Source organism: Peromyscus maniculatus, chromosome 15 (genome assembly GCF_049852395.1).
Source record: "Peromyscus maniculatus bairdii isolate BWxNUB_F1_BW_parent chromosome 15, HU_Pman_BW_mat_3.1, whole genome shotgun sequence".
Taxonomy (NCBI): domain Eukaryota; kingdom Metazoa; phylum Chordata; class Mammalia; order Rodentia; family Cricetidae; genus Peromyscus; species Peromyscus maniculatus.
In genome coordinates, this window is record NC_134866.1 from 48,830,431 (window position 1) to 48,846,291 (window position 15,861).

General features: G+C 38.3%; 1 protein-coding gene across 8 annotated transcripts in view; it reads left to right on the forward strand.

Annotated features, from left to right (window-relative positions):
* Ipo11 (importin 11) overlaps nucleotides 1-15,861 on the forward strand; it is a 179,397-nt gene that overhangs the window by 62,307 nt on the left and 101,229 nt on the right. For 6 of the 8 annotated variants that reach the window (XM_076551935.1, XM_076551937.1, XM_076551940.1 and 3 more), the window contains exons 16-20: nucleotides 3,429-3,555; nucleotides 4,435-4,463; nucleotides 5,096-5,144; nucleotides 5,789-5,905; nucleotides 13,667-13,780. In XM_076551935.1, coding sequence (XP_076408050.1) covers nucleotides 3,429-3,555; nucleotides 4,435-4,463; nucleotides 5,096-5,144; nucleotides 5,789-5,905; nucleotides 13,667-13,780 — 436 coding nt within the window. Of the gene's footprint in view, nucleotides 1-3,428; nucleotides 3,556-4,434; nucleotides 4,469-5,095; nucleotides 5,145-5,788; nucleotides 5,906-13,666; nucleotides 13,781-15,861 lie in introns of all 8 variants that reach the window. The other 2 variants (XM_015989110.3, XM_006995670.3) reach the window with 1 other exon arrangement.

Here is a 15,861-nt window from a genome sequence, read left to right on the forward strand (position 1 = left end):
AAGAGTTATCTTTTTTAAAAAAAGATTTATTTATTTATTTATTATGTATACAGTGTTCTGTCTTGCATGTATGCCTGCAATCCAGAAGAGGGCACCAGATCTCATTACAGATGGTTGTGAGCCACCATGTGGTTGCTGGGAATTGAACTTAGTAGCTCTGGAAGAGCAGCCAGCGCTCTTAACCTCTGAGCCATCTCTCCAGCCCAAGAGTTATCTTTTATGTTACTTTACCTTAAGTGTAAATTCTGAAAGAAATATTTGATGTAATGAAATAATTTGTAGGCGAAAAGAAATAGAACTTTATGTAGAGATGAAGGTAGAGTTCTCTGAGTTCCTGGAAGAAACTGTGCACAAATAAGACTGTTGGCGGCAGCCAGGTCTGAGATCATAATCAGCCCAACCAAAGTGATATTCAGGAAGAGTGACTGTTGTGGAGACCTTGAGAGAAAACAGAGGAGGAGATGGAGATGCCTTGCTTATACAGAAATTGAACGTACTTTGAGTTTCGACAGAGGTGCCTAATTTATTATTACCAGCTCCATATGGCAGTTAGTAGCACTTGTGCCCAATTCTTTTGCTTTGCATTGTGTATTTTAATCTGTAATGGACCAAATGTAAGAAGAAAGAGGGTTTTTTTTAATGACTTTTAGAAGTTATTTCTTATTCAAAATTGGGAACTAGAGGGCTGGAGAGAAAGCTGTGGTCAAGAGCACTTGCTGCTCTTGCAGAGGACCCACAGTTAGTTCCTGGCACGCACATCTGACTGCTCATAAAGGCCTGTAATGCCAGCTTCAAGAGATCCAACACTGTCTCCCGACCTCTGTGAAGACTGTGAACATACACATACTCTCCATGCCCTCCACATTACACATCATGTGCGCATGCATATGTGTGCAGACACACAATTAAAACCTCTTAAAATATAACAAATTAGAGACTATGAAAAGTATTACAAGAGGCTTTTTTAGGGCATGTGTGTAAAGGATCAGATGAGCTACTTCTGTGTATCTAGTATCTTGTAGTCAGCATAGTACATAGTCTTAGATTAGTAAATATTTGTTGGCTACATTACTGGATGAATAGAAGACCATCTATATGTGGATTATTTTATAAATATTTAAGAGTCATTGAATTAGAGATCTGGATCCTAGCACTCAAGAAGCCAAAGCAAGAAGACCTTGGGTTTGAGGCCAGCTTGCATCACGTAGTGAATTTGAGGCCACCCAGAGCAGCATAAAGAAATCTGACTTCAGTCCACAAACAAACACCAGCAAAGTTAAAAACCTGAAGATACTTTAAAAGAAATTTGACCAGTTAAGTAGTAACTTATGGCTTCTCCTACTCAGTCATTGATTCAGTTACCAAGTGTTTTAGCACTTGGAATTTACTGCCTCCTCTGGAGGCCGCTGTGTATGAAGTAACCTGACAGTGCTTTGAAGGAGTGGGAACACACTCACTAGAGAGCAACGGAAGGCCATGTGATTGAGGACCTCACTGCCTCATGCAGCACCTCCCCTCATTTGCCACTGAACACTTTGAAATGTGCTTAGTGCTGCTGAGGAAATGAGTTTTCACTTCATTTCAACTTCAAAGCCAGAGCTCTATAAAATGTGCTCTGAGTACATGTTGAAGTGATAATACCGTATGTTTGCATAAACCAGAAATACTTGGCTTGCTTCATATTTTCTGTTAGATTAGTGACCTGGACCAGTGTTTCTCAAAGTTTAACGTACGTTTTTGACTCCCTTGGTAGGTTGTCCTTTTATGTGCAAGTCCTGGTCTAGTAAGTGTTGCACATAGGCCAGTGCTTTCCCAGCCCATGATGCTGCTGTCAGTTCAGGGACAGAACTCCGAGGCCTGGTTACTGTATGCCTAAACTGGCTGAATATGACTGTGTCTCCTTAGAATTTCTGAGTTTCATTTTCTTTATTTCAAGTATAACTGAACATGGAAATCTCTGAGATTTCAGTCTTAAGGCTGATAGGTTTGTTACTTCACACTGCACATGTCTTGTTATTACTGATTTTGTGACTATTCAAACATTCCTATCCCTTGAAATGGCATTTCTCCACTTTTCATTTAAGTGGTATTTATCTTACAGGTCCTCTCAGATCTGTGTACATTTACTGTGTTTTAACTTTTCCTGGCCTGTATACTTTGGGGCCAAGGAATGTTTACATACATTTTTTGAAACTTAGTGAGCATTTTTTTCCTGTTTGCTCAATCATCTTTTAAAATTGTGACCTTCTAAAATAACTGTGTACTCATCAGTTTGTTTCATTTATACCCAGAAATATAATTTTGTCACTTAAAGTTTATGTCAAGAAGATTTTTTTTTAATAGACTTCTAGGATAGAAATATTTTGAATTTGAATTTATGATTTTTCTTCTTACCTAAGAAAAATCTTGGGAAATTTCACTTTAATAAAAACAATCAGAAAAATTATGTATTTATTACTGCTAATTCTTTACAATTTCAATGATATGTCACCATATTTGTTCTGAGTCATGTTTGATAATTGCATAACTCTTTCAGAATCATTTAGCTAGAATCAGCAAGCTTATACAAATATTACTTAGATAAACATAAAAGCCTTTCACAATGATCTGAAAGTAATATTTATGAGATTGATGGAAATAGTAACATTGAATATAGGGTGTTACTGTTAAGATCAATCCATGTGAGTTTGTTTAATGGGTAATAGGAATTTATCAAGATATAAACAGGAAATACACTCATGAATATAGAACCAAGTAAATAGCTGAAGTTGTCCTCTGTTCTGACTGGGAGCGAATCCACCTGGCAGTTGGATCAGACCAGGAAGCAGGCAGCAGGGAGAAGGTACTTGTGACCCTTCTCCCTTTTAAGAGGTTGCTACTATACAATAGAGAAGCACAGCCTTCAGGCCCGATAGCCCAAGGCCATATGTGGAGCAAATACCACTACATGTTGTTATTATTACTTTGATACAGAGACCTGCCAGCTGCAGGATGTATGGTGTTAGCATTGTTTGTGGTTCCTTGAGAAAGAGAAATTTGTATACCTCTGTGCTTCAAATTGCTTTATGTGTGATACTGCGGATCCAACCCAGGATCTTCCTCATGTGAGACAAGTGCCTTGCCACAGAGAGTCACCCTAGCCCTTGCATTTTGACCCAGGGTGTGTCCTCACTCAAGCACTCCTTGCACTCACTGTCTCAGTGTCCTAGATGCTGGGGTTACTGACCATTACAGTTCATTAACACAGAAGAATCAGAACACTATGTATGTACCTAAGAACTTTGATTTCCTTAGATCAGGACACTATTGTTTCTATTTAGAAGGTGATTTTTATCTAAATGCAAATTACATTTTTTTACTACTCTAAATGAAGCCTCTTAAAATACTGAACATTTGAATTTTCTGATTTTTTTTTCTCTTCCACCTAGGTATAAACCGTTGCGACGCAGGGTGATTTGGCTCATTGGTCAGTGGATTTCTGTGAAATTCAAGTCTGACATGAGACCCATGCTGTATGAAGCAATCTGTAACTTGCTTCAAGATCAGGATTTAGTGGTATGTCAGCCTGCCGAATCAGTGTCTCTAGACCTCAGAACCTCCTCTACCCTGTTCAGAATTCTTTCTTTCTTAAAAATGGCTCTAGAGAATATGCTCGTTACTATTACAGTAGGAAAGTGTAGCACTTAGGAAAGGAATGGGTTCTTAACCAGGAAACAAAGGTTTTAGATATTATTGTAAAGACCAGAAGGTAGAATATAGTCATGTTACGTGGTTTGAGAACTGAAAGTATGTTAGCTGATGCCAGCTTGGCTGATAAAGTCAGAATACGAAGAAGAAAATGCTGCTCTGTGTACACCCAGATGATGTGCTGGCTGCAATGAAGTATGTGTCCTAGAGTCTGGAGCTTGTCTGTTGGGTTTAGAAAGCCTCAGCTCATTTGGGAGTTAGGAAGCTTTGCTCTAACTGAGGTTAAATTAAAGGTGGGAGCTTGAACGCCCCCTTCTCCCTTCCTTCCTGCACCCTTCACTTGCGTGACTTCCAGATGGCCGGGTTCCTTGTTTTCATGGGGCTCTATTTTCTCTCTTCCCTGGCATCTCCTGCATGCTGCTCTCCTTTGGTCCTGTGCTCTCCATTTACCTAATGGCAAAGTTTTTTTTTTTTTTTCTTGGAAATGCCTACTGCCATAAAGGCTTCTTAAGCAATTACAGAAAAACTGGAAAGGTCAAGAAAACGATGCTTGTACTTTTTGTCACTTGTTAAACTAATGGTGACATCCTTTCAGTTCCACATGGCATGTGCCCTGTGATTTAATATAGACAAAAACAGGAAAGTGGTTTGGAATAAGTTGTCTGTCATTAAGAACTAATGATGTTCAGTAGTTATAAGAATGATGATTAAAAAACTCATATTGTACTTTGATTTTTTTTTTTTTAGGTCCGAATTGAAACAGCAACAACTCTGAAGTTAAATATCCTTCAAAAAAATTTTTTTTTGCAACCTTCTTGCAATAAAGTTTTTAAAACTTAGTTTATTTGATGTGTATGGGTGTTTTGCCTACAAGCTTGTGCCATATATGGACCTAATTGCCTGAGGAGGCAAGAAGAAATTTTCAGATCCCCTGGAACTAGAGTTAATGTATGGTTGTGAGCTGCCCCATGGGTTCTGGGAATCGAACTCAGGTCCTCTGGAAGAACAGCCAGTGCTCTTACCTACTGACGCATCTCTCTAACCCTACAACAATTTAATTAAAAAAAAAATAATGAAACTTGAGAAAACTTTCTAAAGGACTTAACTGTAAAGAAGTTCAGCTTTTTTGTTGTTGTGAATTACCTGGCCTGTAACTCTACACAGTCAAGACCAGCCTTCAACTTCCGGCCCTCCTGCTTCTGCCTCCCAGTGTGGGGACTGTGGGTCTGCACTGCCACACTGAGCCTTATGGTTCACATTTTAAAATTGGGTACTTCGTGAAATTGATAGGCTAGTTAAATGTATTTTCCCCAACATGTATGTTTTATAAACATATAGTTGTTATTTCAATGATGTAGATTTATTTTCCTCTTGATAAATTTCGTGCATTTTCAGTATTCCTTAACAGCTTTTTACCTGTTGATGATTTTGAATTTAGAACAGATCAATTTTTACCGGTAAGAATATTAGTTTCAGGGTTTTATAACAATTTCTACTTATTGTTTTGGAGTACACATATTTTATAACTGAATTTATATTTGTTTTTAATATTAAAAAACATACCTTTATTTGTGTGTGTGTGTGTGTGTGTGTGTGTGTGTGTGTGTGTGTGTGTGTGTGTGACCGACCATGTTTATGGCTTGTCTGTGGAAGTCAGGAGAGCTTGAGCTACTTGGTGTCTTAGATTCTTAGATAACGGGCATGTATTTACAAAATTTTATATCTCTATGCAGCATCTGATAAGGGCCACATCAGTTCATTGGCCTGTTGAACATAACAGTTCATGTTCTTTTTGCTTTAATTCATAGCCTTTTTATATTGTTATTTGCAACATCTTTTCATAGAAATGTAGTTACAGGGCACAGATGACAGCTTAGTTGACCAAAGCAGTTTAGTCTTTTAAACATTACAGTTTGTGGATAATTAAGATTCTGATGTATACACCTTTAGCAGTAATAAAGAAAAAAATCTTATATACTTGCAGCTTGTGTAAGTATTACTAACGTTTTATATTTTTGTATCTTACTGCTTTGACATATTTATGTTTACTTGTATATGTCAAAGTCTACATTTCAGAACCTGTTCTTTCTTCTCTCTGCAGTATTTGGAGACCATGTTCACACTGCTTTTTCAGCTACTGCAGCAAGTTACAGAATGTGATACAAAAATGCATGTTTTGCACGTCCTTTCCTGTGTGATTGAAAGAGTCAATGTGCAGGTAATTTTTTGAAACACAAAAACAAGTGTCACATGAGAATATGTATAGAATTTAATATCTTTGCTTTATCTATGTTGTGGAAAAGATATTCTTAAAATGCTTATGACATATAGGTTATTTCATTTATGTGTTTTTTGGAATTGACATTATATTTGAATTTATTAAAAGTGACTAAGAAAAGCCAGTTGTGTTGGCTAGTGCTTATAACCCAGTATGTCCACAGATATTTTTTTAAGGGTTTATTGTGTGTGTGTGTGCGTGTGTGTGTGCGTGCATGCACATGTGTGCCATGGAAGTGAGAGGCCAGCTCTGAGGAGTAGGTTCTCTTCTCTCACCTTGTGTACAGGCAGGGTTACGGTTTGTGCCACTGCTCAGCCTTTGTGAGCTCCTGGCTGATTGTCTTGTTTCAGCCTCACATTTTGCTAAAGTTCTTAGATTGCGAATGCTCACAAGACAGCCAGCTTTTTACATGTATTCTGGTGAGCCAAGCAGATCAGGTCTGGCTTGCTCAGCAGGTGCCTTTATTTACCCACTGAGCCATCTTCCTGGCCCTTTTACTTAAATTTTTTTTTTACTTAAAAATTAAAAAAAAATTATATGAAAATATAATACAAAATAAATATACAAAAATATAGTACAAAAATAAAATACTATATACAATATAATATAAAAATAAAATACCAAATATATATGTATTTGGTATTTTTGCTCACATCATGTCCATGGTTTAGTATAAAAAGATATGTAAAGCTTTTTTTCTTCCTTTTATATTTTTATTTACTCATATAATACATCCTGACTGAAGCCTCCACTCCTCTTCTTCCCACCCTCACCTCCCCTTTCCCCAATCCACTCCTCCTCTGTTTCCCTTCAGAAAAGAGCACGCCTCCCAAGAGATATCAACCAAACATGACATAATATGTTACAGTAATACAGTAAGACTAGGCACAAACCTTCTTATCAGGGCTGGGACAGGCCACCCAGGAGGAGGAAAAGGGTCCCAAGAGCAGACAAAAGAGAGACAGACATCTGCCACTTCCACTGTTAGGAGTCACACAAGAGCACCAAGCTAACAACCATGGCATATATGCGGAGGATCTAGTGCATCCCCGTGCAGGCTCTGTGATTGCTGCTTCAGTCTCTGTGAGTTCCTATGAGCCCTGATTAGTTGATTCTGTGAGCCGTGCCTCCCTGTCTTCCATGGGGTTCCCCTACCTCCACCTACTGTTTGGCTGTGGGTCTCTACATCTGCCTCCCATCAGCTGCTGGAGAAAGCCTCTCTCATGATCGGGCTAGGCAACAATCTATGAATATAGCAGAATATCATTAGGAATCATTTCATTGACTTTTTGTGTTCAGATCTCCTCTAGGTCTGTGAGCTATTCTGCTTCTGGTTCCTGGCCATCCAGGTAATGTCAGGCATGCATGGGTTCCCTCTCGTGGCTTGGGTGTCAAGTTAAATCAGTCATTGGTTGGCCATTTCCACAGCTTTTAGCCAGTATTCTCCTAGTGCATCTTATAGGCAGGACAGGTGTGAGTCAGGGGTTTTGTGGCTGGGTTAGTGTCCCAGTCCCACCACTGGGAGTATTGCCTAGTTAGAAAGAAGGCCAGTTCAGGCTCAGTATCCTCTGTTACTAGGAGTCCTCACTAGGGTCACCCTTAAAAGTTCCAGGAGGTCTCCATTGCACTAGGTTTCCACATCGCCCCTAAATCCAACTCCCCCACCCCTGTTCCAGTCATCTCTCCCTGTACTCTCTGCCCCTCCCTCCTCCACCTGATTCCACCCTGATCTCCATGAAAAACATCTCATCCAAGAAACAATGGTATAATTTGTTTATACCTCTGGCTTTTTTATATCTTAGTTCACTATTTTATATATTTTTGGAAAGCAGAGAAATATATCTAGGAAAGATAGCTGGTTTTGGAGTTTACAGATTGAGTCTACTCTTGTATCTACTTATTGGTGAATTCAGACACCTTGCAGTAATTCTAGAGCTGTTGATGAGAATAGCTACTAATGACTGAGTGGTGATGTATACAATCTTCTATGCCAAGTGTTCTGCATGTATTTCTCATTTAATGCTTACAGACTTCTTTGGTGAGAATTAAAATGAGTAACTGGTCAAAAGTTTATATTTTGTTGTGGATTTTTGAGGCAGAGACTCTTGTAGCCCAGTCTGGCCTTAGACTTGCAGTGTAGCCAAGAATAACTTTGAATGTCTGATCTTCCTGCCTTCTCCTAATTGTTGGGATAACAGGTATGTGCCATGGTGCTCAGATAAAAGTTCATAAATTTTGATGGTAGTGCTAGTATTCAAATTAAACATTGTTTAATTGCAATGGCAAGTTTGAGTCACTGTTAATTATTTTGAACTGATCTTGGCTCTGGTATCTTAATGTATTATTTTTTAGCATTTTGGGTTTTTATTAATAAGAATTACATTATTTCATTTGGTGATGGGTTTTTTTTGTTTTTTTGGTGATGGGTTTTGAACATTGAGTTTGCTTATTTAGATGAGTAACTGAAGGTGTTTTTAAAACTGTTAAGTCTCAGCCGGGCGGTGGTGGCGTACGCCTTTAATCCCAGCACTCGGGAGGCAGAGCCAGGTGGATCTCTGTGAGTTCGAGGCCAGCCTGGTCTACAAAATGAGTTCCAGGAAAGGCGCAAAGCTACACAGAGAAACCCTGTTTCTCAAAACAAAACAAAACAAAACAAAACAAAACCCAAACAAACAAACAAACAAAAAAAACACCAAAAAACTGTTAAGTCTGACTTTGCTAGTTAGCTTGAGTAAGATCTTTAAACTTATGCCATATACAAAATGGTAATTAGAATTTTGACTTCAACCATTTACAGGATTTCATGATATAAAATTATTACAGATATGCTTTAGAGTATTATACATTTGTAGTAAATTTTTACTAAAAAGTTGATTATAAAAGCATGATTTGTATATTTACTTGTCAAAATCTGGCTAATGAAAATTTCTTGAAAGTTTTTTTTCTTCTTGTACAAATGAATTATTTTACTCATGTCTCTGGAAAGTGCCATTGCATTTCTACTTATGCTTGTCTTCTAGGACAAAAGCTTAGGCAGTTCAGGTGGGAACGTAACAGATAGCTTGAGGTATCCACTATACATTCTTATTTTTCCAAGGTAGGAAACGGTTAAAGAAAAAGGGAGTTCTTTGATTCTTTAGCTTTTGGTAACCATTGAACAGCTCATTATTTATATCCTTGTCATACATACTCTTCAAACTACCTTTCACTGGCTGAATTTGATTTTGTCTGATTTTATGTTTTAGTGAAGTCATTATCTTTGTATTATAGGGCACAGTTTCTTGAATATTAGTAATTTTATTTTTATTTGTATGGATGTTTTACATGTATGTCTGTGCACCTTGTACATGCCTTATACTTGAGGAAACCAGAAAAGGGTGTTGGATCCCCTGGAACTGGAGTTAAAGATGGTTGTGAGCCATCATGTGAGCCCTGGGAATCAAACCAGGTCCTCTGGAAGAACAGCCAGTGCTCTTAACTGCTAAGGCAGCTCTCCAAACCCATGAAAAAAAAAAAGCATGATTAAATTATTTTATTCCTGATGCCCTACAAATCTATAGTTGAAATAAACATGCAATCAAGTTTTATGACAGTCTTTGAGCTTCCACATATCTGAAGAAAAAAAAAAACTAAAGGGCTTCTGTGAAATATATTGTTGAAAACTTTATCTAAAAGATAAAATATCATTTAGGATTTGTAACAGTATTGAGTCCCAGCTCGATCTGTTCTGAAGCGAGGGGAACTGTGGAATTGGGAAATGATAGCTATAAAGTATAGACATAGATGAAGAAAAAGAGACATGGGATAGCTTCAGGAGGATTCTGGGTTAATAGCGCAGACACCTCAGTTTTATTATCTACAGCCTTTATATACCCAAAGCAAGGGGAGCAAAAAGACCTCCTCCTTTGAAGGACATCCAGGTTCAAGGTACAAAGTACAGTCAAGTGTAAACACTTCCTTAGTATTCAAGACATCTGGTGACCATGCCTTATGGCAAAGCATCCTTAAATAGGCCTTGAGGTATAAGATACCTGGTAACCACGTCTTTAGCCAAAACATTCTATTATGCAGCCTTGCAGGGGAAAACAAGCTTGGACCCTCTGACCTTGAGTCAAGATGAAAAGCTGCAAGCTGGGGTCTCTGTGGGCCCCCACGTAACAGTTTTTAAACCTCCTGAAGACAGGGCCCTTGTTAAAACATTTGTTACACTGTTGCATATTTTATGTTACTGTTTCAGAATATGCTAGCACTGTATAGTGAAGATCTCCTTTAATTTGAGACTAGCGTTCAGACTCAGCTCCTTCCCACCTCCCAGACTCCCAGAAGAACACTTAACGTGAGGTGGATCCTTCAATACATCTTAAAGTGTATATTATTGACTATTCACATGATGTTATATATCAAATGAACAATCTCGAACTTAAACTTCATACGAGTTGATTAATTAGTAAATGCCCCTTTTCCTTTCTCAGCCTCTGGCAATCACTATTCTCCTCTGTCACTCAATGAATTTGACTATTTTAGGTTCTTCTTAGAAGTAGAATCAGTGTTTAAAGGCTGAGTAGTATGTTTAATCATTCCTGTGTATCCTTTAGGAAACCAAAGCTTGTGGATGCTAGTTACTTACATAAAATGGCTTCACATTCCTTCATGTATTTTAGGTCATATTGAGATTACTTGTAACACATAGCATGTTGTAAACAGTTGCCATACTGCACTGTTTGTGATACAATAACTAGAGTGTACCCCCCTCCCCAACACACACACACACACACACACACACACACACACACACACACATGTTGTTGGTTGTTTTGTAGCTCTTTTTTGGTGGGGCCCAACACCCAGCTCCCAAATAAATAACACACGGAGGCTTATTCTTAATTATAAATGCCTGGCCTTAGTTTGGCTTGTTGCTAGCCAGCTTTCCTTAACTTTAAATTATCCTGTCTACCTTTTTCCTCTGGGCTTTTCCAATTCTCTTACTTCTGTAAATCTTACTCTTACTCCATGGCTGGTTGTGTAGCTGGGTGGCTGGCCCCTGATGTCCTCCTCCTCTGGCTGCTAGATCTTAGATTTCTTCTCCCAGATTTCTCCTTCTATTTATTCTCTCTTCCTGCTAGCCTTGCCTATCCCTTCTCCTGCCTTGCTAATGGCCAGTTCTTTATTAGACCATCAGGTGTTTTACACAGGCACAGTAACACAGCTTCACAGAGTTAAACAAATGCAACATAAAAAAAAGTAACACACCTTAAAATAATATTCTATAACAAACACACAATGGATAGTTTCTGTTCAAGGTTGGTTGGGACAAGGATTTATGGATACTGTACTGTCTATACATGCTGTTTCTCTCTCTCTCTCTCTCTCTCTCTCTCTCTCTCTCTCTCTCTCTCTCTCTCTGTGTGTGTGTGTGTGTGTGTGTGTGTGTGTGTGTGTGTGTATCTTTTTTAAAAGAAACTCAATTGCCAATGTGCTAATAATCTCTTGGTGATCTTTATCTCAGTTCTTTTTGACAAGTGCCTTGACATGAGATGGCCGAAACATTTGATGGTTGCAGTTCTGAATGTTTGAGGAAACTTCATACTGTTTTTCATTAATGAAAGTACCATTTTGTACCTGACAAGAATGTGCAAAGGTTTCTCCTCCACATGCTCACTACTTACTGTTTTAAAAATAATCTTGCTGACAAGTATGAGGTGGTACTTTACTGTGCTTTTGACTTTATTTATGTGATGACTCTAATACCTTCTTGGATTTGTTTCAAAAAATGCTGTATAAGTGATTATAATTGGCCTACTTCAAAATTCATGTTATAATCCTTTTTAGAATCATGTATAGAGTTTTTTCCTTAATCTGATTTCACTGAAAAATCTGAAGATTTTAAAAACTTTGCAAGGATAGGTCAACATTCACCTGACTTCATTATCTACCAATGTTTTATTCCATGTTGTAGTTGTAGTTTTCTCTCCGGGTCCGGCTGAGCCCCAGCAGTCCGACAGCCCACTTACAAAATAAACACACAGATGCTTATATTATTTACAAACTATATGACCATGGCAGGCTTCTTGCTAACTGTTCTTATTTCTTCAATTAACCCATTTCTATGTTGATTGTTTACTATAATGCTATAATTCAAGTTTTGAACATAAGGATAAATGAGTAAATACGAGAAAATAAGGCAAGATGTGAGTCTTTTTAATATTCAGTTTACTGCACTTAAATATTTTGGGGGAAACATCTAACTCTTATTACCACTGTTACCAACAGGAAGGATTAATAGTTCTGTAGCTTTGCTACTCTTTGGGAGTTTGGTATTGTATCAGCAGAATTAAAAAAACATTTGTGGGAGCAGTATTGTATTTAAACACATGAGGTAGAACTTGATAATGTTGAAGGTCTGGTGGTCTAATATTTTATTTCATCACCAAAGATGCTCTGCCTATAGAATTTCAATTATTATCCTAAACTTGGGGCTGGTTTTCATGTCTCTGTGTGTGTATCTGCCCATCTGTCTGTCTGTCTATATGCCCTCCCATCCATCCATCCATCCATCCATCCATCCATCCATCCATCCATCCATCCATCCATCCATCCATCCATCCATCCATCCAGGTGTTCAGTAAATTCACTACTGGACCAGTGAGGTAGCTAAGTGGGTAGAGGAACTTCCTGTGCAAGCCGTCATGATGAACTGAGCTTGATCCCTGGAGCCCACATAAAGGTGGAAAGAGAGAACTGACCCCACAGAGTTGACCTGTGATGTCCACATCTGTACTACTGAGTCCCTCCTAACCCTGTGCTAATAATGAACAAACAAATGCCCTTTGAGGCTGTGCTTTAATCTGTATTTCAGGGTATATTTTAAAAAACAGACTAACTTAATCCATACTTACTAGGCATAACAATTTTATTGTGTCTGTGTATTTATGTGTTTGTGTGTGTGCAAGTGCATAGGTGTGTGAGTGAAGGCCAGAGGACAACTTTCAGTTTTTGTTCCTCAGGAGCCATCTACGTTTTTCTTAAGATAGGGTCTCTGAGTTGTCCAGGCTTGCCAGTTAGGCTAGTGTGGCCAGCCAGCAAGACCCCAAGGATCTCATCACCACCATCTTTTCAAAGTTGGAATCACAAACATGCGCCCAGCTCTTTTCTGTGGGTCCTGTGGATTGGATTCAAATCCTTATCCTTTCACAGCAAACCCTCTTCTAACTGAGCCTTTTCCCTGGCCCAGTTTCACCTTTTGGAAGGGTTCTACCAGACCTCTTGTGTGCCACCCTCTCATTATTACCCTTGCCAGTTTTCTTTGTGATGTTTGTATTCATCCTTTCTAGTGCCTTGTTCTCAGGGTGATGGCATCAGAAAACTGTAGACTCATTGGATAAATGCTGACTCATTAAAATACAATGTAGTTTAGATGTGTTTTATTAAAAGTCAGGGTGTAACACTATTTTTACTAACCTCTAAATATAATGTTTCATATCATGAAGTTTTTATTCAGTCAATATCTTTGATGCTTACGTAAAATAATTTTTAAATGTTTTCCATAGAACCCTGTGTTTCTATGTAATGTCTGATTTATCTTTAACTCAGTAAATTAAGTAATTTATTGCCTAACACTTCATCGTGTTTGTCAGGTGTCTCACAGTTATCGCCTTTCTTACTAAAGGGTCCTGTTGTTTCTCTTTTTCTGTCTTGTGTTAGATACGACCGTATGTCGGCTGCTTGGTACAGTATTTGCCTCTGCTTTGGAAGCAGAGTGAAGAGCACAACATGCTGCGATGCGCTATTCTGACCACACTCATTCATCTTGTTCAGGTGCGTTAGCTCTTCTGTTTCTTAGTTGTTCTCTTTGTTGTTTGTTTGTTTGTAACTTTCTCACTGTTTTCATGTGATTTATGTTACTACTCAGGAAAATCTTCACATTAGATTTAGGCTTTTAAAATGTGTAATCTATACACTTTCAAAAAGAACTACTTATTTAGCATATTTTTGAGGATATTTCAAAAGCATTTTCTACTTTAAGAAGACATTTTTTCTGTTAATATTTCCCAGTGATGTTAGACCCTGTGACTTGTACACCCACATACAGTTTTTCTGGTGTTCAGAATGTATCAGCATGAACTTGTTCTGGAGTTTTACTTTTTTCCCTGGATTTAAAGTAAATACTTCCCTTTTCATAACCCAAGAATTCAGGAAATCAGGTTAACTGCATTTGAGGAAAGGAATGATTTTGACTTTAGATGTTTCTGACTTTTAAAGTGTTGTGATGTGTAGCAGGTAGAGAGGAACCTGAAAGTTCATGGAGAGAGATCTAGACTGTGGTTCTCATTTGAATTATTAAAAAAGTAAATTTGAGACATTTTCCATTCAGATATCCTTCTTCATTAAGAATTACAACAATTCTCAATCTAGAAGTTGCTAATAGTTTAAAAAATCCTAAGATGCCTTGATGTTTGGGCTGAGCATATGCTTTCTATAAATGCTTATAGATGAGTTTTGTCATTACATATTCTCAAGTTTTATAGATGATTAGTGATAGAAACTTTTTAACTGTATTTTTGCCCCTTTAAATTTCATGAATAAACTATATGCATGTTACTAAGAGCTAGGAAGATTGTTCCCTTGAACTATGAGCCCAGAAAACACTTTTCCTTTGAGTTGCTTTTGTCAAAATATTTCATCACCGTAGCAGGAAAATAACTAGGACAAAGGACAGATAAGGTAGCTGGGGAGATAAGGTAGAAAAAAGGAAGTTACCAGTGACATCATGATGTGTGCCTTCAGTAAGTAGCCTCTGCGTTTTATTTGATTTAAGCATTTTAACCTTGATGTCCTTATAGGAAATGAAGCTTTAATCTTTTTATACCTGTTTGTGTTACTCCTGTTCCTGCTTATTTCCAATGTAGTTATGTAGTTACAGTGTAATCACACACTGTTTATGTCCGATTTGTATGGTCCTTATTTGTATGACTGCACAGAGGCTGTGGAAGGCATTTGCCACTGTGCGTGTGCGTGTGCGTGCAGGTTTGCTGCGTGTCTTCCTCAGTTATTGTGCATCTTGGTTTTTGAGACAGGTCTTGGAACCTGGAGCTTGCTGATTAGATTGACTGACCAGCAAACCCTGAGGATTTTCCTGTCTTTGCTTCCTCAGTGCTGGGATTACACGTGTGTGCTGATGGGCCAGGCTTTCCTCATGTTTGCCAGCTGAGCCTTCTCCTTAGCGCCTATTGTTTATTCTTTTTTGTTTTTATTACTTTTACATGTATTTATTTTGTGCCCCCCCCAAATATACACATACTAATTTTAAAACCCCTCTCACTAGGTCAGTGGTTCTCAGCCTTCCTAATGCTACACCCCTTTAATACAGTTTCTCATGTTGTGGTGACCCCAACCATCAAATTATTTTCATTGCTGCTTCCTAACTGTGATTTTGTTATAAATTGTAATGTAAATGTCTGAGATACAGACTGTCTTAGGTGACACCTAAAGGGGTTGTGACCCACAGGTTGAGAACCATTGCCCTAGGTAATTTTAGGTCCTGTGGAGTTGACAGTTCTATTAACCTTCATACCCATACTAATTTTAGTTCTTTAGTGTACACATTTCTGTTGCTCTGTACGTTGGTTGGTTTGTCAGCTTGATAGTCACGCAGGAAGAGGGGAAACTGAATAGTTAAGAAATGAGTCTGTTTCCCAACTCATTCAGCCTGTCGTCTCCCTCTGTTGTACCAAGTGCTTTTTTTACTTGTTGTCTGCCCCAGTTCCCTTCCTAGACTCCATCCATATCCCTTGACAAATCAGCAACTACGTAGGAGGTCCCCACCCCCAACCCCCTTTTGATTTTTCAAGACAGGATTTTTCTGTAAAACAGTCCTGGCTGTCCGGGAACTCCCTCTG